The sequence below is a fragment of the Chiloscyllium plagiosum genome, unplaced genomic scaffold (genome assembly GCF_037043375.1).
Source record: "Chiloscyllium plagiosum isolate Xiang-an unplaced genomic scaffold, Cpla_swu_hap1 HiC_scaffold_21, whole genome shotgun sequence".
Classification (NCBI taxonomy): domain Eukaryota; kingdom Metazoa; phylum Chordata; class Chondrichthyes; order Orectolobiformes; family Hemiscylliidae; genus Chiloscyllium; species Chiloscyllium plagiosum.
In genome coordinates this window covers 49,682,283-49,704,665 of record NW_028270159.1, presented here as the reverse complement: position 1 = coordinate 49,704,665, position 22,383 = coordinate 49,682,283, and the positions used below count along the sequence as shown (strand labels likewise).

At 60.1% G+C, this 22,383-nt stretch overlaps 2 protein-coding genes across 2 annotated transcripts in view; both read left to right on the top strand.

The window, feature by feature from the left end:
- LOC122564720 (torsin-4A-A-like) overlaps positions 1-22,383 on the top strand; it is a 259,622-nt gene that overhangs the window by 189,603 nt on the left and 47,636 nt on the right. The gene's annotated exons all lie outside the window — the stretch shown is intronic.
- LOC122545889 (tyrosinase-like) overlaps positions 6,294-22,383 on the top strand; it is a 60,429-nt gene continuing 44,339 nt past the window's right edge. The window contains exon 1 of the mRNA XM_087998692.1: positions 6,294-7,067. Within this exon, the coding sequence (XP_087854818.1) occupies positions 6,294-7,067 (774 nt within the window). The remainder of the gene's footprint in view (positions 7,068-22,383) is intronic.

The following is a 22,383-nucleotide window of genomic DNA, read 5'->3' as shown; positions in this document are numbered from 1 at the left end:
GTGAGTCTGTGAGTGGGTGTGGGGGAGTGTGTGAATGGGTGTGGGAGTGTGTGTGTGTGAGTGAGTGAGTGTGTATGAGAGAGAGTGTGTGAGAGTGTGAGTGTGTTTGTAAGTGTGTGTGTGTGAGTGTGTGTGTGTGTCTGAGAGTGTGAGAGTGGGTGTGGGGGGGTGTGAGTGAGTGAGTGTGTGAGAGAGTGTGTGAGAGTGTGTGAGAGTGTAAGTGTGAGGTGTGTAAGTGGGTGTATGTGTGAGTGAGTGAGTGTGAGTGTGTGTGTGTGTGTGTGAGTGTGTGTGTATGTGTGGGTGTGTATGTGTGGGTGTGTGAGAGAGAGCGTGTGTGTGAGTGGGTGTATGTCTGGGTGTGTGTGTGGGTGGGTGTGTGTGGGTGTGTGAGTGTGTGAGTGAGTGGGTGTGTGTGTGTGGGTGTGTGAGTGTGTGTGAGTGTGTGAGTGAGTGGGTGTGTGTGTGTGGGTGTGTGAGTGTGTGAGTGAGTGGGTGTGTGTGTGTGGGTGTGTGAGTGTGTGTGAGTGTGTGAGTGAGTGGGTGTGTGTGTGTGGGTGTGTGAGTGTGTGAGTGTGTGGGTGTGTGTGTGTGGGTGTGTGAGTGTGTGTGAGTGTGTGAGTGAGTGGGTGTGTGTGTGTGGGTGTGTGAGAGAGAGAGATGTGCATGTGTGGGTGTATAAAGTTACAAATCACACAACACCAGGTTATAGTCCAACAGGTTTAATTGGAAGCACTAGCTTTCGGAGCGACGCTCCTTCACCAGGTGGTTGTGTAGTTACACGGTTATAAGACACAGAATTTATAGCAACAGTTTACAGTGTGATGTAACTGAAATTATACATAGAAAAAGACCTGGATTGTTTGTGTAAGTCTCTCATCTGTGAGAATGACCATCTTTCATGTGTAAATCACAAAACCTTCTTTAAAAAGTTACACTCTCAGGTTTACTGTAACAATTGGTGTCAGGCCAGACAATGTTGAAGGTGTTAGCCCCCTGTGTTCTCTGTCTGTGCCATAACGTTTAGACTGATTCTAATCTAAAAGTGAGGTTACAGAGTCCAGCATGGATTCATGAAGCTTTTGAGCCAAGTACAATGTAACTCTGCAAGTACAAATTCACCCCACACAAATGTATATGTATGTGTGTGCATGTGGGTTTGTGTGTCTGGGGTAGGGGGTTGTGAGTGTCTGTGAGAGAGAATGTATATGTATGTGTGTGCATGTGGGTTTGTGTGTCTGGGGTAGGGGGTTGTGAGTGTCTGTGAGAGAGAATGTATATGTATGTGTGTGCATGTGGGTTTGTGTGTCTGGGGTAGGGGGTTGTGAGTGTCTGTGAGAGAGAATGTATATGTATGTGTGTGCATGTGGGTTTGTGTGTCTGGGGTAGGGGGTTGTGAGTGTCTGTGAGAGAGAACGTATATGTATGTGTGTGCATGTGGGTTTGTGTGTCTGGGGTAGGGGGTTGTGAGTGTCTGTGAGAATGTATATGTATGTGTGTGCATGTGGGTTTGTGTGTCTGGGGTAGGGGGTTGTGAGTGTCTGTGAGAGAGAACGTATATGTATGTGTGTGCATGTGGGTTTGTGTGTCTGGGGTAGGGGGTTGTGAGTGTCTGTGAGAGAGAATGTATATGTATGTGTGTGCATGTGGGTTTGTGTGTCTGGGGTAGGGGGTTGTGAGTGTCTGTGAGAGAGAATGTATATGTGTGTGTGTGCATGTGGGTTTGTGTGTCTGGGGTAGGGGGTTGTGAGTGTCTGTGTGAGAGAATGTATATGTATGTGTGTGCATGTGGGTTTGTGTGTCTGGGGTAGGGGGTTGTGAGTGTCTGTGTGAGAGAATGTATATGTATGTGTGTGCATGTGGGTTTGTGTGTCTGGGGTAGGGGGTTGTGAGTGTCTGTGAGAGAGAACGTATATGTGTGTGTGTGTGTGTAAAGGGGTCGAAGTCTGTGAGAGGATGCGTGTGGGAGTGTGTGTGTCTGTAGGGATGTGTGAATGTCTGTGTATATGTGTGTATGTGTGTGTAGGAGTGTCTGTGTGTCTGTGTGTGTGTATAGTGCAATGGTGGTCACCTGTAGTGTAGGTACACGAAACCAATACACCAAGACGTCTCATCATGTCAGGCATTGGGAGCCTGTGTGAGAATCTCTCCGGCCATGTTGAAGGCACCTTGAAACCTATTGTACAGGGGACCCCGAGCTTCTGTCGCGACACTCTGGATTTCTTACAGAAACTCAGCACCCACGGACCTGGTGAACATTCCTTGTCACAATAGACGTTTCAGCACCCTATAACCAGCATACCCCACAATGATGGCATCGCGGCAACAGCCTCAGTACTCAACACCAACAACTGCCAGTCTCCAAACACCATCCTACAACTCATCCGCTTTATCCTCGATCACAACGTCTTCACCTTTGACAACCAGTTCTTCATCCAGACACACGGAACAGCCACGACCAAATTTGCACCCCAATGTGCCAACATCTTCATGCACAGGTTCAAACGAGACTTCTTCTCTGTGCAGGATCTCCAACCAACGTTATACAGCAGGTACATTGACGACATTTTCTTCCTCAGGACCCATGGTGAGGAGTCACTGATAAAACTGCACAGTGACATCAACAAGTTTCATCCCACCATCAAACTCACCATGGACTACTCTCGACTATCTGTCTCATTCTTGGACACGTGCGTCTCCATCAAGGATGGATACCTCAGCACCACACTCTACCACCAACCCACAGACAACCTCACAATGCTACACTTCTCCAGCTTCCACCCGAAACATATTAAAACAGCCATCCCCTATGGACAAGCCCTACACATACACCGGATCTGCTCAGATGAGGAGGAATGTGACGGACGCCTGGAAGTACTCAGGGATGCCCTCACAAGAACCGCCAGTTCTGACGTGCCACAGCAAGGAACCGTAATGACCTCCTCAGGAGACAGACACGGGCTGCAACCAACAGGGTACCCTTCGTTGCTCAGTACTTCCCAGGGGCTGAAAAACTACGCCATGTTCTTGGTGACCTGCAACACATTATCAATGAGGATGAGCACCTCACCAAGACCTTCCCCACACCTCCACTGCTCGCCTTTAAACAACCGCCAAACCTCAAACAGATCGTTGTTTGTAGCAAACTGCCCGGCTTCAGGACAACTCCATACAACCCTGTCATGGTAGGTGCTGCAAGACGTGTCAGAGTGTGGACATAGACACCACCATTACGCGTGGGGACACCTCCCCCCATGTACATGGCGGGTACTCATGTGACTCAGCCAACATTGTCCAGCTCATACACTGCAGACAAGGATGCCCTGGGGCATGGTACATTGGGGAAACCGAGCAAAGGCTACGGCAACAGTTGGGGAACACTTCAGCAGTCCAGGATATTCGACCTCGGACCTTCGGGTGACCATCCTCCAAGGCGGACTTTGGGACAGGCAGCAGCGACAAGTGGCCGAGCAGAGGCTGATAGCTAAGTTCGGTACCCATAGGGAGGGCCTCAACCGGGACCTTGGGTTCATGTCACATTACAGGTGATCACCACTGCACTATATACACGCACAGACACTCCTATACACACACACACACACACACACACGGACACGGACAGACACACACGGACACGGACACACAGACACAGACACGCACCCACAGACACACACACACTCCCACATTCACACATGCAGCCCCGCACAGACTCAGACACTCTACACTCACATACACACACTCTCGCACACTCACAACCCCCTACCCCAGACAGATAGACAGACACACATAAACCCACATGCACACACATACATATACATTCGTGTGGGGTGAATTTGTACTTGCAGAGTTACATTGTACTTGGCTCAAAAGCTTCATGAATCCATGCTGGACTCTGTAACCTCACTTTTAGATTAGAATCAGTCTAAACGTTATGGCACAGACAGAGAACACAGGGGGCTAACACCTTCAACATTGTCTGGCCTGACACCAATTGTTACAGTAAACCTGAGAGTGTAACTTTTTAAAGAAGGTTTTGTGATTTACACATGAAAGATGGTCATTCTCACAGATGAAAGACTTACACAAACAATCCAGGTATTTTTCTATGTATAATTTCAGTTACATCACACTGTAAACTGTTGCTATAAATTCTGTGTCTTATAACCGTGTAACTACACAACCACCTGGTGAAGGAGCAGCGCTCCGAAAGCTAGTGATTCCAATTAACTTTGTGTCAGTGTGTGTGTGCGCGCGTGTGTACAAACACCAACACCGGCATCTCCAAATCATGGGTGGGTGTGTGAGTGTCACGGTGGGTGCGTGGGAGTGAGTGTGCAGGTGTGCAAATGTGAGAGTGTCAATGTGGGTCGGAGAGTGTGTGTGGGTGCATGTGAGTGAGTGCGTGTGGCTGCGTGTGAGTGTATGTTTGTGTGTGTAGGAGAGAAGGTGTGTGTGTGCGTGTGTACAAACACCAACATCTCCAAATCATGTATGGGTGTGAGTGGCAGGATGGGGGTGTGTGTGTGTGTGCGCGCGCGTGTGAATGTGCGTGTGCGGGTGTGTGTGTGCGAGGGTCAGTGTACGTCAGAGAGTGTGTGTGTGTGGGTGCATTTGAGTGAGTGTGAGTGGGTGTGTGCAAGAGTATGCTTGTGTGTGTAGGAGAGAAGGTGTATGTGTGGGTGTGAGTGGGTGTGGGTGCGTGTGTGAGAGAGAGTGGGTGCATGTTGTGTGTGTGTGTGTGAGTGAGTCAGTGTGGGTGCATGTGTGTGCGCGAGAGAGAGATAGAGAGAGACTGTGTGTGTGACTGTGTGCCTGTGTGAGAGTGTGCGCACGTGTGGCTGTGGCCATAGGAAACTGTCCCATAGTGCCCGGGGATGTGCAGGTTAGGATGGATTAGCCATGGGAAATTGTCCCGTAGTACCCAGGGATGTGCGGGTTAGGGTTGGATCAGCCGTGGGGAAATTGTCCCGTAGTGCTCAGGGATGTGCAGGTTAGGGTGGGATTGGCCATGGGGAAATTGTCCCGTAGTGCCCAGGGATGTGCGGGTTAGGGTGGGATTGGCCGTGGGAAATTGTCCCGTAGTACCCAGGGATGTGCGGGTTAGGGTTGGATCAGCCGTGGGGAAATTGTCCCGTAGTGCCCGGGGATGTGCAGGTTAGGATGGATTGGCCGTGGGAAATTGTCCCGTAGTGCCCAGGGATGTGCAGGTTAGGGTGGGATCGGCCGTGGGAAATTGTCCCGTAGTGCCCAGGGATGTACAGGTTAGGGTGGATTGGTCGTGGGGAAATTGTCCCGAAGTGCCCAGGGATGTACAGGTTAGGGTGGATTGGTCATGGGGAAATTGTCCCGTAGTATCCAGGGATGTACAGGTTAGGGTGGGATTGGCTGTGGGGAAATTGTCCCATAGTGCCCAGGGATGTGCAGGTTAGGGTGGATTGGCCATGGGAAATTGTCCCGTAGTATCCACGGATGTACAGGTTAGGGTGGGATTGGCCGTGGGGAAATTGTCCCGAAGTGCCCAGGGATGTGCAGGTTAGGGTGGATTGGCCGTGGGGAAATTGTCCCGAAGTGCCCAGGGATGTGCAGGTTAGGGTGGATTGGCCGTGGGGAAATTGTCCCGTAGTGCCCAGGGATGTACAGGTTAGGGTGGGATTGGCCGTGGGGAAATTGTCCCGAAGTGCCCAGGGATGTGTAGGTTAGGGTGGATTGGCCGTGGGGAAATTGTCCCGAAGTGCCCAGGGATGTACAGGTTAGGGTGGGATTGGCCGTGGGGAAATTGTCCCCAAGTGCCCAGGGATGTGTAGGTTAGGGTGGATTGGCCGTGGGGAAATTGTCCCATAGTGCCCAGGGATGTGCAGGTTAGGGTGGGATTGGCCGTGGGGAAATTGTCCCGTAGTGCCCAGGGATGTGCAGGTTAGGGTGGGATTGGCCGTGGGGAAATTGTCCCGTAGTGCCCAGGGATGTGCAGGTTAGGGTGGGATTGGCCGTGGGGGAAATTGTCCCGAAATGCCCAGGGATGTGCAAGTTTAGCTAAGTTCAGGGTTAGTGGGGGGAAACTGGATGTGGGTGGGATGATCTCTGGAGGCTCAGTGTTGAGCCGATGGGCCGAACTGCCTCATTTTGCCTTGCAGGTATTGTCCTGATTTGAAGGTACGCCTGGGTGTAGGGCCTGATGCAGGAGTTGGCAGGAGCAGTCAGAGCAGAAGTAGGTGCCAGGGAGCAGGGGGAGTGGTTGGTGTATAAATCCAGCGTGCCCAGTCAGCTACCAGGCATTGGAGGAGCTGCTGGCAGGCATGGCAGTCAGACTGCTCCTGGCGTCAGTGCTGGTGGGCAGCGTGAGTGCACAGTTCCCCAGAGCCTGCACCCAGGCCGGTGCGTTAAAGAGCCAGACGTGCTGCCCGGTGTGGGATCAAGATGGCTCAGCGTGCGGGGAGAAGAGCGGCCGGGGAAGCTGCCAGAGCCTGGTGGGGGCCCAGACGCCCGGGTATTCCGGCCGGGACTTCCGCATGGCCTGGCCCTCCAGCTTCTACAGGAGGCTCTGCATCTGCAAAGGCCCCTTCTCTGGCTTCGACTGCAGTGAGTGCAAGGACGGGTACTGGGGCCCGCTGTGCCGGCAGAGGCATCTGACCGTCCGCCGGGCACTCCACGAGATGAGCTGGGCGGAAAGGCGGCGTTTCGTGGACCGGCTGGTGCTCGCCAAGACCACCATCAGCCAGCGCTACGTCATCCTGGTCAGCCACAACACCTCGGAGGCGGGCAGCTCCAGCTTCCGCGATGCCAGCGTCTACGACGTCTGCACCTGGGTGCACTACGTGGCGGCCAAGCCCATCAAGACCAAGGACGATCCCAACTTTGCCCACATGGGCCCGGCGTTCGCCGTCTGGCACCGGCGGTACTTGCTCTTCTTCGAGAAGGAAATGCGGCACCTGACCGGGGACGAGGGATTCTTCCTGCCCTACTGGAACTGGACCCTATCACCCATCTGCGACATCTGCACCGACGGGCTGATGGGGCGCAACGGACCCTCGGGCACGCTGCTGCCCCCCTCGCCCTTCGCCAACTGGGAGGTAAGGTCACTCGGGCGCCAACACATACCCAGAAGAGTGGGGACCAACAAAACACTGACCCAGCGCATCTTCCAGCAGGAAGGGTCAGCCCCGAGGGAGCCCCGCACTGTGGGAGGGTCAGTGCTGAGGGAGCCCCGCACTGTGGGAGGGTCAGTGCTGAGGGAGCCCCGCACTGTGGGAGGGTCAGTGCCGAGGGAGCCCCGCACTGTGGGAGGGTCAGTGCTGAGGGAGCCCCGCACTGTGGGAGGGTCAGTGCTGAGGGAGCCCCGCACTGTGGGAGGGTCAGCGCTGAGGGAGCCCCACACTGTGGGAGGGTCAGCGCTGAGGGAGCCCCGCACTGTGGGAGGGTCAGTGCTGAGGGAGCCCCGCACTGTGGGTGGGTCAGCCCCGAGGGAGCCCCGCACTGTGGGAGGGTCAGTGCCGAGGGAGCCCCGCACTGTGGGAGGGTCAGCCCCGAGGGAGCCCCGCACTGTGGGAGGGTCAGTGCCGTGGGAGCCCCGCACTGTGGGAGGGTCAGCCCCGAGGGAGCCCCGCACTGTGGGAGGGTCAGTGCCGAGGGAGCCCCGCACTGTGGGAGGGTCAGCCCCGAGGGAGCCCCGCACTGTGGGAGCCCCGCACTGTGGGAGGGTCAGCCCCGAGGGAGCCCCGCACTGTGGGAGGGTCAGTGCCGAGGGAGCCCCGCACTGTGGGAGGGTCAGCCCCGAGGGAGCCCCGCACTGTGGGAGGGTCAGTGCTGAGGGAGCCCCGCACTGTGGGAGGGTCAGTGCTGTGGGAGCCCCGCACTGTGGGAGGGTCAGCGCTGAGGGAGCCCCGCACTGTGGGAGGGGCAGTGCTGAGGGAGCCCCGCACTGTGGGAGGGTCAGTGCTGAGGGGGCCCCTCACTGTGGGAGGGTCAGCCCCGAGGGAGCCCCGCACTGTGGGAGGGTCAGTGCTGAGGGAGCCCCGCACTGTGGGAGGGTCAGTGCTGAGGGAGCCCCGCACTGTGGGAGGGTCAGTGCTGTGGGAGCCCCGCACTGTGGGAGGGTCAGCGCTGAGGGAGCCCCGCACTGTGGGAGGGTCAGTGCTGAGGGAGCCCCGCACTGTGGGAGGGTCAGTGCTAAGGGAGCCCCGCACTGTGGGAGGGTCAGTGCCGAGGGAGCCCTGCACTGTGGGAGGGTCAGTGCTGAGGGAGCCCCACACTGTGGGAGGGTCAGTGCTGAGGGAGCCCCGCACTGTGGGAGGGTCAGTGCCGAGGGAGCCCCGCACTGTGGGAGGGTCAGCGCTGAGGGAGCCCCGCACTGTGGGAGGGTCAGTGCTGAGGGAGCCCCGCACTGTGGGAGGGTCAGCGCTGAGGGAGCCCCGCACTGTGGGAGGGTCAGTGCTGAGGGAGCCCCACACTGTGGGAGGGTCAGTGCTGAGGGAGCCCCGCACTGTGGGAGGGTCAGTGCTGAGGGAGCCCCGCACTGTGGGAGGGTCAGTGCTGAGGGAGCCCCGCACTGTGGGAGGGTCAGTGCTGAGGGAGCCCCGCACTGTGGGAGGGTCAGTGCTGAGGGAGCCCCACACTGTGGGAGGGACAGTGCTGAGGGAGCCCCACACTGTGGGAGGGTCAGTGCTGAGGGAGCCCCGCGCTGTGGGAGGGTCAGTGCTGAGGGAGCCCCGCGCTGTGGGAGGGTCAGTGCTGAGGGAGCCCCGCACTGTGGGAGGGTCAGTGCTGAGGGAGCCCCGCACTGTGGGAGCCCCGCACTGTGGGAGGGTCAGCCCCGAGGGAGCCCCGCGCTGTGGGAGGGTCAGTGCTGAGGGAGCCCCGCACTGTGGGAGGGTCAGTGCTGAGGGAGCCCCGCACTGTGGGAGGGTCAGTGCCGAGGGAGCCCCGCACTGTGGGAGGGTCAGCGCTGAGGGAGCCCCGCACTGTGGGAGGGTCAGTGCCGAGGGAGCCCCGCACTGAGGGAGGGTCAGCGCCGAGGGAGCCCCGCACTGTGGGAGGGTCAGTGCTGAGGGAGCCCCGCACTGTGGGAGGGTCAGCGCTGAGGGAGCCCCGCACTGTGGGAGGGTCAGTGCCGAGGGAGCCCCGCACTGTGGGAGGGTCAGTGCCGAGGGAGCCCCGCACTGTGGGAGGGTCATTGCTGAGGGAGCCCCGCACTGTCGGAGGGTCAGTGCAGAGGGAGCCCCGCACTGTGGGAGGGTCAGTGCTGAGGGAGCCCCGCACTGTGGGAGGGTCAGTGCTGAGGGAGCCCCGCACTGTGGGAGGGTCAGTGCTGAGGGAGCCCCGCACTGTGGGAGGGTCAGTGCTGAGGGAGCCCCGCACTGTGGGAGGGTCAGTGCTGAGGGAGCCCCGCACTGTGGGAGGGTCAGCCCCGAGGGAACCCCGCACTGTGGGAGGGTCAGCCCCGAGGGAGTCCCGCACTGTGGGAGGGTCAGCCCCGAGGCAGACCCGCACTGTGGGAGGGTCAGCCCCGAGGGAGCCCCGCACTGTGGGAGGGTCAGCCCCGAGGGAGCCCCGCACTGTGGGAGGGTCAGCCCCGAGGGAGCCCCGCACTGTGGGAGGGTCAGCCCCGAGGGAGCCCCGCACTGTGGGAGGGTCAGCCCCGAGGGAGCCCCGCACTGTGGGAGGGTCAGTGCTGAGGGAGCCCCGCACTGTGGGAGGGTCAGTGCTGAGGGAGCCCCGCACTGTGGGAGGGTCAGTGCTGAGGGAGACCCGCACTGTGGGAGGGTCAGCGCTGAAGGAGCCCCGCACTGTGGGAGGGTCCGCGCTGAGGGAGCCCCGCACTGTGGGAGGGTCAGTGCTGAGGGAGCCCCGCACTGTGGGAGGGTCAGTGCTGAGGGAGCCCCGCACTGTGGGAGGGACAGTGCTGAGGGAGCCCCGCACTGTGGGAGGGTCAGTGCTGAGGGAGCCCCACACTGTGGGAGGGTCAGCGCTGAGGGAGCCCCGCACTGTGGGAGGGTCAGTGCTGAGGGAGCCCCGCACTGTGGGAGGGTCAGTGCTGAGGGAGCCCCGCACTGTGGGAGGGTCAGCGCTGAGGGAGGGTCAGTGCTGAGGGAGCCCCGCACTGAAGGAGGGTCAGAGGTGAGGGAGCACCGCACTGAAGGAGGGTCAGCGCTGAGGGAGCCCCGCACTGTGGGAGGGTCAGTGCTGAGGGAGCCCCGCACTGTGGGAGGGTCAGTGCTGAGGGAGCCCTGCACTGTGGGAGGTCAGTGCTGAGGGAGCCCCGCACTGTCGGAGGGTCAGTGCCAAGGGAGCCCCGCACTGTGGGAGGGTCACTGCTGAGGGGGCCCCGCACTGAGGGAGGGTCAGCACCGAGGGAGCCCCGCACTGTGGGAGGGTCAGTGCTGAGGGAGCCCCGCACTGTGGGAGGGTCAGTGCTGAGGGAGCCCCGCACTGTGGGAGGGTCAGTGCTGAGGGAGCCCCGCACTGTGGGAGGGTCAGCGCCGAGGGAGCCCCGCACTCTGGGAGAGTCAGTGCCGAGGGAGCCCCGCACTGTGGGAGGGTCAGCGCTGAGGGAGCCCCGCACTGTGGGAGGGTCAGTGCCGAGGGAGCCCCGCACTGTGGGAGGGTCAGTGCTGAGGGAGCCCCGCACTGTGGGAGGGTCAGCGCCGAGGGAGCCCCGCACTGTGGGAGGGTCAGTGCCGAGGGAGCCCCGCACTGTGGGAGGGTCAGCGCTGAGGGGGCCCCGCACTGTGGGAGGGTCAGTACTGAGGGAGCCCCGCACTGTGGGAGGGGCAGGGCTGAGGGAACCCCGCACTGTGGGAGGGTCAGTGCTGAGGGAGCCCCGCACTGTGGGAGGGTCAGCGCTGAGGGAGCCTCGCACTGTGGGAGGGTCAGTGCTGAGGGAGCCCCGCACTGTGGGAGGGTCAGCGCTGAGGGAGCCTCGCACTGTGGGAGGGTCAGCGCTGAGGGAGCCCCGCACTGTGGGAGGGTCAGTGCTGAGGGAGCCCCGCACTGTGGGAGGGTCAGTGCTGAGGAAGCCCCGCACTGTGGGAGGGTCAGTGCCGAGGGAGCCCCGCACCGGGGGAGGGTCAGCGCTGAGGGAGCCCCGCACTGTGGGAGGGTCAGTGCCGAGGGAGCCCCGCACTGTGGGAGGGTCAGGGCTGAGGGAGCCCCGCACTGTGGGAGGGTCAGTGCTGAGGGAGCTCCGCCCTGTGGGAGGGTCAGCGCTGAGGGAGCCCCGCACTGTGGGAGGGTCAGTGCTGAGGGAGCACCGCACTGTGGGAGGGTCAGCGCTGAGGGAGCCCCGCACTGTGGGAGGGTCAGTGCTGAGGGAGCCCCGCACTGTGGGAGGGTCAGCGCTGAGGGAGCCTCGCACTGTGGGAGGGTCAGTGCTGAGGGAGCCCCGCACTGTCAGATGGTCAGTGCCGAGGGAACCCCGCACTGTGGGAGGGTCAGCGCTGAGTGGGAACTGCGCTGTCGGATGGTCAGTGCCGAGGGAGCCCCGAACTGTGGGAGGGTCAGTGCCGAGGGAGCCCCGCACTGTGGGAGGGTCAGTGCTGAGTGGGAACTGCGCTGTCGGATGGTCAGTGCCGAGGGAACCCCGCACTGTCGGAGGGTCAGCGCTGAGGGCGAACTGCGCTGTCGGAGGGTCAGTGCCGAGGGAGCCCCGCTCTGTGGGAGGGTCAGTGCCGAGGGAGCCCCGCACTGTGGGAGGGTCAACGCTGAGTGGGAACTGCGCTGTCGGATGGTCAGTGCCGAGGGAGCCCCGCACTGAGGGAGGGTCAGCGCCGAGGGAGCCCCGCACTGTGGGAGGGTCAGTGCTGAGGGAGCCCCGCACTGTGGGAGGGTCAGCGCTGAGGGAGCCCCGCACTGTGGGAGGGTCAGTGCTGAGGGAGCCCCGCACTGTGGGAGGGTCAGTGCTGAGGGAGCCCCGCACTGTGGGAGGGTCAGTGCCGAGGGAGCCCCGCACTGTGGGAGGGTCAGCACCGAGGGAGCCCCGCACTGTGTGAGGGTCAGTGCTGAGGGAGCCCCGCACTGTGGGAGGGTCAGCACCGAGGGAGCCCCGCACTGTGGGAGGGTCAGTGCTGAGGGAGCCCCGCACTGTGGGAGGGTCAGTGCTGAGGGAGCCCCGCACTGTGGGAGGGTCAGTGCTGAGGGAGCCCCGCACTGAGGGAGGGTCAGAGGTGAGGGAGCCCCGCACTGAGGGAGGGTCAGAGGTGAGGGAGCCCCGCACTGTGGGAGGGTCAGTGCTGAGGGAGCCTAGCACTGTGTGAGGGTCAGTGCTGAGGGAGCCCCGCACTGTGGGAGGGTCAGCACCGAGGGAGCCCCGCACTGTGGGAGGGTCAGTGCTGAGGGAGCCCCGCACTGTGGGAGGGTCAGTGCTGAGGGAGCCCCGCACTGTGTGAGGGTCAGTGCTGAGGGAGCCCCGCACTGTGGGAGGGTCAGCACCGAGGGAGCCCCGCACTGTGGGAGGGTCAGTGCTGAGGGAGCCCCGCACTGTGGGAGGGTCAGCGCTGAGGGAGCCCCGCACTGTGGGAGGGTCAGTGCTGAGGGAGCCCCGCACTGTGGGAGGGTCAGTGCTGAGGGAGCCCCGCACTGTGGGAGGGTCAGCGCTGAGTGAGCCCCGCACTGTGGGAGGGTCAGTGCTGAGGGAGCCCCGCACTGTGGGAGGGTCAGTGCTGAGGGAGCCCCGCACTGTGGGAGGGTCAGTGCTGAGGGAGCCCCGCACTGTGGGAGGGTCAGTGCTGAGGGAGCCCCGCACTGTGGGAGGGTCAGTGCTGAGGGGGAACTGCGCTGTGCGATATTTTATCTTTCACATTGAACACTCTGCTCTCCCATGTGGGTATAAACGGTCACATCACCACTCTGCCATATCTCAGTCACCTCCTGCAGGCTTGATACCCTTCCAAACAACTGAAACTCCTCCAGACACCACACTCCTTCCCCAACTTTCATCCTCCTGCAGTCCCGACATCCCATCCGATCAATGTGACCTCCTCGATCCCCGAAACCCTGCCCTACATCTTTCAGGTTCTCAAGCTCCGACACTCCCTCCCCATCTTTGTAAACCTCTCCATCCCCTACACTCCTCCCTAAACCTCTCCACCCCTTCCCTATCACCATAACCGCCACCAGCCCCACACCCCTCCCTATTTCTGTAACCCCCCTACACCCCCTCCCTCTCTCTGTAACCCCCTACACCCCCTCCCTATCTCTGTAACCCCCTACACCCCCTCCCTATCTCTGTAACCCCCTACACCCCCTCCCTCTCTCTGTAACCCCCTACACCCCCTCCCTATCTCTGTAACGCGCCTACAACCCCTCCCTATCTCTGTAACCCCCCTACACCCCCTCCCTGTCTCTGTAACCCCCTACACCCCCTCCCTGTCTCTGTAACCCCCCTACACCCCCTCCCTATCTCTGTATCCACCCGCACTCCCTCCCTATTTCTGTAACCCCCTACACCCCCTCCCTATCTCTGTAACCGCCTACACCCCCTCCCTATCTCTGTATCCCCCTACACCCCCTCCCTGTCTCTGTAACCCCCGTACACCCCCTCCCTATCTCTGTAACCGCCTACACCCCCTCCCTATCTCTGTATCCCCCTACATCCCCTCCCTATCGCTGTAACCCCCCTACACCCCCTCCCTGTCTCTGTAACCCCCTACACCCCCTCCCTATCTCTGTAACCGCCTACACCCCCTCCCTATCTCTGTAACCCCCCTACACCCCCTCCCTATCCCTGTAACGCCCCTACACCCCCTCCCTGTCTCTGTAACCCCCTACACCCCCTCCCTATCTCTGTAACCGCCTACACCCCCTCCCTATCTCTGTAACCCCCCTACACCCCCTCCCTATCTCTGTAACCCCCCTACACCCCCTCCCTGTCTCTGTAACCCCCTACAACCCCCTCCCTATCTCTGTATCCACCCGCACTCCCTCCCTATCTCTGTAACCCCCTACACCCCCTCCCTATCTCTGTAACCCCCTACACCCCCTCCCCATCTCTGTAACCCCCTACACCCCCTCCCCATCTCTGTATCCCCCCTACACCCCCTCCCTATCCCTGTAACCCCCTACACCCCCTCCCTATCTCTGTAACCCCCTACACCCCCTCCCTATCTCTGTATCCACCCGCACTCCCTCCCTATCTCTGTAACCCCCTACACGCCCTCCCTATCTCTGTAACCCCCCTACACCCCTCCCTGTCTCTGTAACCCCCTACAACCCCCTCCCTAGCTCTGTATCCTCCCGCACTCCCTCACTATCTCTGTAACCCCCTACACCCCCTCCCTATCTCTGTAACCCCCCTACACCCCTCGCTGTCTCTGTAACCCCCTACAACCCCCTCCCTATCTCTGTATCCCCCTACACCCCCTCCCTATCTCTGTAACCCCCTACACCCCCTCCCAATCTCTGTAACCCCCCTACACCCCTCCCTGTCTCTGTAACCCCCTCCACCCCCTCCCTATCTCTGTATCCACCCGCACTCCCTCCCTATCTCTGTAACCCCCTACACCCCCTCCCTATCTCTGTATCCCCCCTACACCCCCTCCCTCTCACTGTAACCCCCTACACCCCCTCCCTATCTCTGTAACCCCCTACACTCCCTCCCTATCTCTGTAACCCCCCTACACCCCCTCCCTATCTCTGTAACCCCCCTACACCCCCTCCCTATCTCTGTAACCCCCTACACCCCCTCCCTGTCTCTGTAACCCCCTACACCCCCTCCCTATCTCTGTATCCACCCGCACTCCCTCCCTATCTCTGTAACCCCCTACACCCCCTCCCTGTCTCTGTAACCCCCTACACCCCCTCCCTCTCACTGTAACCCCCTACACCCCCTCCCTATCTCTGTAACCCCCTACACTCCCTCCCTATCTCTGTAACCCCCCTACACCCCCTCCCTATCTCTGTAACCCCCTACACCCCCTCCCTATCTCTGTAACCCCCTACACCCCCTCCCTACCTCTGTATCCCCCTACACCCCCTCCCTATCTGGGTATCCCCCTAAACCCCCTCCCTATCTCTGTCACCCCTACCCCGCCGTTCCCTAACTCTGGAACCCCCCTGCAGTTCGGTGGGTGATGCGGCTGTGACAGTGATGCCACCATCCTTGCAGACCCTTTGCACGTACGATGGGGGCGATGAGGATCACTTCCACCTGATTTGCCCTGGGCCCATTGAGGGGAAGACGTTGCTGATGAGGAACCCAGGAAAGGACAGGCGAGCAGACCGGCTGCCACCAGCCAGTGACATCTGGAAATGCCTTCAGATCAGACAGTTCGACAGCTTCCCGTTCAACCAGTACGCCCCATTCAGCTTTCGCAACAGCATCGAGGGTAAGGTTCAGTACCTCAGCACACAGGCCATCCCCCATCGCAGGGTCAGGGAAAGGGGGACGCTCCCTTTATACTGTCCCCATCGCAGGGTCAGGGAAAGGGGGACACTCCCTTTATACTGTCCCCATCGCAGGGTCAGGGAAACGGGGAAGCTCCCTTTATACTGTCCCCATCGCAGGGTCAGGGAAAGGGGGACGCTCCCTTTATACTGTCCCCCCACATCGCAGGGTCAGGGAAAGGGGGACACTCCCTTTATACTGTCCCCATCACAGGGTCAGGGAAAGGGGGACACTCCCTTTATACTGTCCCCATCACAGGGTCAGGGAAAGGGGGACACTCCCTTTATACTGTCCCCATCACAGGGTCAGGGAAAGGGGGACGCTCCCTTTATACTGTCCCCATCACAGGGTCAGGGAAAGGGGGACGCTCCCTTTATACTGTCCCCCGACATCGCAGGGTCAGGGAAAGGGGGACACTCCCTTTATACTGTCCCCATCACAGGGTCAGGGAAAGGGGGACGCTCCCTTTATACTGTCCCCCCACATCGCAGGGTCAGGGAAAGGGGGACGCTCCCTTTATACTGTCCCCATCGCAGGGTCAGGGAAAGGGGGACGCTCCCTTTATACTGTCCCCCCACATCGCAGGGTTAGGGAAAGGGGAACGCTCCCTTTATACTGCCCCCTCCCCCATCACAGGGTCAGGGAAAGGGGGACACTCCTTTTATACTGTCCCCCCCCATCGCAGGGTCAGGGAAAGGGGGACGCTCCCTGAATACTGTCTCCATCGCAGGGTCAGGGAAAGGGGGACGCTCCCTTTATACTGTCCCCATCGCAGGGTCAGGGAAATGGGGACGCTCCCTTTATACTGTCCCCCCACGTCGCAGGGTCAGGGAAAGGGGGACGCTCCCTTTATACTGTCCCCACATCGCAGGGTCAGGGAAAGGGGGACGCTCCCTTTATACTGTCCCCCCACATCACAGGGTCAGGGCAAGGGGGACGCTCCCTTTATACTGTCGCCCGACATCGCAGGGTCAGGGAAAGGGGGACACTCCCTTTATACTGTCCCCATCGCAGGGTCAGGGCAAGGGGGACGCTCCCTTTATACTGTCCCCCCACATCACAGGGTCAGGGCAAGGGGGATGCTCCCTTTATACTGTCCCCCCACATCGCAGGGTCAGGGAAAGGGGGACGCTCCCTTTATACTGTCCCCATCGCAGGGTCAGGGAAAGGGGGACACTCCCTTTATACTGTCCCCCCACATCGCAGGGTCAGGAAAAGGGGGACGCTCCCTTTATACTGTCCCCCCACATCGCAGGGTCAGGGCAAGGGGGACGCTCCCTTTATACTGTCCCCCCACATCGCAGGGTCAGGGAAAGGGGGACGCTCCCTTTATACTGTCCCCACATCGCAGGGTCAGCGAAAGGGGGAAACTCCCTTTATACTGTCCCCCCACTTCGCAGGGTCAGGGAAAGGGGGACGCTCCCTTTATACTGTCCCCCCACATCGCAGGGTCAGGGAAAGGGGGACACTCCCTTTATCCAGTGCCCCTACATCGCAGGGTGAGGGAAAGGGGGACACTCCCTTTATACTGTCCCCCCACTTCGCAGGTTCAGGGAACGGGGGACACTCCCTTTATACTTTCCCCATCGCAGGGTCAGGGATAGGGGGACGCTCCCTTTATACTGTCCCCATCGCAGGGTCAGGGAAAGGGGGACGCTCCCTTTATACTGTCCCCATCGCAGGGATAGGGGGACGCTCCCTTTATACTGTCCCCACATCACAGGGTCAGGGAAAGGGGGAAACTCCCTTTATACTGTCCCCCCACTTCGCAGGGTCAGGGAAAGGGGGACGCTCCCTTTATACTGTCCCCATCGCAGGGTCAGGGAAAGGGGGACGCTCCCTTTATACTGTCCCCCCACATCGCAGGGTCAGGGAAAGGGGGACACTCCTTTTATATTGTCCCCCCCCATCGCAGGGTCAGGGAAAGGGGGACGCTCCCTGAATACTGTCCCCATCGCAGGGTCAGGGAAAGGGGGACGCTCCCTTTATACTGTCCCCATCGCAGGGTCAGGGAAATGGGGACGCTCCCTTTATACTGTCCCCCCACATCGCAGGGTCAGGGAAAGGGGGACGCTCCCTTTATACTGTCCCCATCGCAGGGACAGGGAAAGGGGGACGCTCCCTTTATAATGTCCCCATCGCAGGGTCAGGGAAAGGGGGACACTCCCTTTATACTGTCCCCATCGCAGGGTCAGGGAAAGGGGGACACTCCCTTTATACTGTCCCCCCACATCGCAGGGTCAGGGAAAGGGGGACGCTCCCTTTATACTGTCCCCATCGCAGGGTCAGGGAAAGGGGGACGCTCCCTTTATACTGTCCCCATCGCAGGGTCAGAGAGAGGGGGACGCTCCCTTTACACTGTCCCCCCACATCGCAGGGTCAGGGAAAGGGGGACGCTCTCTTTACACTGTCCCCATCGCAGGGTCAGGGAAAGGGGGACACTCCCTTTATACTGTCCCCCCACATCGCAGGGTCAGGGAAAGGGGGACACTCCCTTTATACTGTCCCCATCGCAGGGTCAGGGAAAGGGGGACGCTCCCTTTACAGTGTCGCCCCAAAACCCCGGTTAAGGAAAAGGTGGACGCTCCCTTTACACTGTCCACCCCCATCGCAGGGTCAGGGAAAGGGGGACGCTCCCTTTATACTGTCCCCATCGCAGGGTCAGGGAAAGGGGGACACTCCCTTTATACTGTCCCCCCACATCGCAGAGTCAGGGAAAGGGGGACACTCCCTTTATACTGTCCCCCCACATCGCAGGGTCAGGGAAAGGGGGACGCTCCCTTTATACTGTCCCCCCACATCGCAGGGTCAGGGCAAGGGGGACGCTCCCTTTATACTGTCCCCCCACATCGCAGGGTCAGGGAAAGGGGGACGCTCCCTTTATACTGTCCCCCCATCGCAGGGACAGGGAAAGGGGGACGCTCCCTTTATAATGTCCCCATCGCAGGGTCAGGGAAAGGGGGACACTCCCTTTATACTGTCCCCATCGCAGGGTCAGGGAAAGGGGGACACTCCCTTTATACTGTCCCCCCACATCGCAGGGTCAGGGAAAGGGGGACGCTCCCTTTATACTGTCCCCATCGCAGGGTCAGGGAAAGGGGGACGCTCCCTTTATACTGTCCCCATCGCAGGGTCAGAGAGAGGGGGACGCTCCCTTTACACTGTCCCCCCACATCGCAGGGTCAGGGAAAGGGGGACGCTCTCTTTACACTGTCCCCATCGCAGGGTCAGGGAAAGGGGGACACTCCCTTTATACTGTCCCCCCACATCGCAGGGTCAGGGAAAGGGGGACACTCCCTTTATACTGTCCCCATCGCAGGGTCAGGGAAAGGGGGACGCTCCCTTTACAGTGTCGCCCCAAAACCCCGGTTAAGGAAAAGGTGGACGCTCCCTTTACACTGTCCACCCCCATCGCAGGGTCAGGAAAGGGGGACGCTCCCTTTATACTGTCCCCATCGCAGGGTCAGGGAAAGGGGGACACTCCCTTTATACTGTCCCCCCACATCGCAGAGTCAGGGAAAGGGGGACACTCCCTTTATACTGTCCTCCCACATCGCAGGGTCAGGGAAAGGGGGACGCTCCCTTTATACTGTCCCCCCACATCGCAGGGTCAGGGCAAGGGGGACGCTCCCTTTATACTGTCCCCCCACATCGCAGGGTCAGGGAAAGGGGGACGCTCCCTTTATACTGTCCCCATATCGCAGGGTCAGGGAAAGGGGGACGCTCCCTTTATACTGTCCCCCCACATCACAGGTTCAGGGCAAGGGGGACGCTCCCTTTATACTGTCCCCCGACATCGCAGGGTCAGGGAAAGGGGGACACTCCCTTTATACTGTCCCCATCGCAGGGTCAGGGCAAGGGGGACGCTCCCTTTATACTGTCCCCCCACATCACAGGGTCAGGGCAAGGGGGATGCTCCCTTTATACTGTCCCCCCACATCGCAGGGTCAGGGAAAGAGGGACGCTCCCTTTATACTGTCCCCATCGCAGGGTCAGGGAAAGGGGGACACTCCCTTTATACTGTCCCCCCACATCGCAGAGTCAGGGAAAGGGGGACACTCCCTTTATACTGTCCCCCCACATCGCAGGGTCAGAGAAAGGGGGACGCTCCCTTTATACTGTCCCCCCACATCGCAGGGTCAGGGCAAGGGGGACGCTCCCTTTATACTGTCCCCCCACATCGCAGGGTCAGGGAAAGGGGGACGCTCCCTTTATACTGTCCCCACATCGCAGGGTCAGCGAAAGGGGGAAACTCCCTTTATACTGTCCCCCCACTTCGCAGGGTCAGGGAAAGGGGGACGCTCCCTTTATACTGTCCCCCCACATCGCAGGGTCAGGGAAAGGGGGACACTCCCTTTATCCAGTCCCCCTACATCGCAGGGTGAGGGAAAGGGGGACACTCCCTTTATACTGTCCCCCCACTTCGCAGGTTCAGGGAACGGGGGACACTCCCTTTATACTTTCCCCATCGCAGGGTCAGGGATAGGGGGACGCTCCCTTTATACTGTCCCCATCGCAGGGTCAGGGAAAGGGGGACGCTCCCTTTATACTGTCCCCATCGCAGGGTCAGGGGTAGGGGGACGCTCCCTTTATACTGTCCCCACATCGCAGGGTCAGGGAAAGGGGGAAACTCCCTTTATACTGTCCCCCCACTTCGCAGGGTCAGGGAAAGGGGGACGCTCCCTTTATACTGTCCCCATCGCAGGGTCAGAGAGAGGGGGACGCTCCCTTTACACTGTCCCCCCACATCGCAGGGTCAGGGAAAGGGGGACGCTCCCTTTACACTGTCCCCATCGCAGGGTCAGGGAAAGGGGGACACTCCCTTTATACTGTCCCCCCACATCGCAGGGTCAGGGAAAGGGGGACACTCCCTTTATACTGTCCCCATCGCAGGGTCAGGGAAAGGGCGACACTCCCTTTATAATGTCCCCCCACATCGCAGGGTCAGGGAAAGGGGGACACTCCCTTTATACTGTCCCCCCCCATCACAGGGTCAGGGCAAGGGGGACGCTCCCTTTATACTGTCCCCCCACATTGCAGGGTCAGGGAAAGGGGGACGCTCCCTTTATACTGTCCCCCCACATCGCAGGGTCAGGGAAAGGGGGACGCTCCCTTTATACTGTCCCCATCGCAGGGTCAGGGAAAGGGGGACGCTCCCTTTATACTGTCCCCATCGCAGGGTCAGGGAAAGGGGGACACTCCCTTTATACTGTCCCCCCACATCGCAGGGTCAGGGAAAGGGGGACACTCCCTTTATACTGTCCCCCCACATCGCAGGGTCAGGGAAAGGGGGACGCTCCCTTTATACTGTCCCCCCACATCGCAGGGTCAGGGCAAGGGGGATGCTCCCTTTATACTGTCCCCCCACATCGCAGGGTCAGGGAAAGGGGGACGCTCCCTTTATACTGTCCCCACATCGCAGGGTCAGGGAAAGGGGGAAACTCCCTTTATACTGTCCACCCACTTCGCAGGGTCAGGGAAAGGGGGACGCTCCCTTTATACTGTCCCCCCACATCGCAGGGTCAGGGAAAGGGGGACACTCCCTTTATACAGTCCCCCTACATCGCAGGGTCAGGGAAAGGGGGACACTCCCTTTATACTGTCCCCCCACTTCGCAGGGTCAGGGAAAGGGGGACACTCCCTTTACACTGTCCCCATCGCAGGGTCAGGGAAAGGGGGACGCTCCCTTTATACTGTCCCCATCGCAGGGTCAGGGAAAGGGGGACGCTCCCTTTATACTGTCCCCCCACATCGCAGGGTCAGGGAAAGGGGGACGCTCCCTTTATACTGTCCACCCACATCGCAGGGTCAGGGAAAGGGGGACACTCCCTTTATACTGTCCCCCCACATCGCAGGGTCAGGGAAAGGGGGACACTCCCTTTACACTGTCCCCCACATCGCAGGGTCAGGGAAAGGGGGACACTCCCTTTATACTGTCCCCCCACATCGCAGGGTCAGGGAAAGGGGGACGCTCCCTTTATACTGTCCCCGTCACAGGGTCAGGGAAAGGGGGACGCTCCCTTTATACTGTCCCCATCGCAGGGTCAGGGAAAGGGGGACACTCCCATTATACTGTCCCCATCGCAGGGTCAGGGCAAGGGGGACGCTCCCTTTATACTGTCCCCATCGCAGGGTCAGGGAAAGGGTGACGCTCCCTTTATACTGTCCCCCCACATCGCAGGGTCAGGGAAAGGGGGACGCTCCCTTTATACTGTCCCCCCACATCGCAGGGTCAGGGAAAGGGGGACACTCCCTTTATACTGTCCCCATCACAGGGTCAGAGAAAGGGGGACGCTCCCTTTATACTGTCCCCATCGCAGGGTCAGGGAAAGGGGGACGCTCCCTTTATACTGTCCCCCCGCCATCGCAGGGTCAGGGAAAGGGGGACGCTCCCTTTATACTGTCCCCCCACATCGCAGGGTCAGGGAAAGGGGGAAGCTCCCTTTATACTGTCCTCCCACATCGCAGGGTCAGGGAAAGGGGGACGGTCCCTTTATACTGTCCCCCCCCCCATCACAGGGTCAGGGAAAGGGGGACACTCCCTTTATACTGTCCCCCCCCATCGCAGGGGCAGGGAAAGGGGGACGCTCCCTTTATACTGTCCCCATATCAGGGTCAGGGAAAGGGGGACGCTCCCTTTATATTGTCGCCCTCCCCCCCCCATCGCAGGGTCAGGGAAAGGGGGACACTCCCTTTATACTGTCCCCATCACAGGGTCAGGGAAAGGGGGACACTCCCTTTACACTGTCCCCATCGCAGGGTCAGGGAAAGGGGGACGCTCCCTTTATACTGCCCCCCCACATCGCAGGGTCAGGGAATAGGGGACGCTCCCTTTATACTATCCCCCCACATCGCAGGGTCAGGGAAAGGGGGACGCTCCTTTATACTGTCCCCCCCACATCACAGGGTCAGGGACAGGGGGACACTCCCTTTATACTGTCCCCCCACATCGCAGGGTCAGGGAAAGGGGACGCTCCCTTTATACTGTCCCCCACATCGCAGGGTCAGGG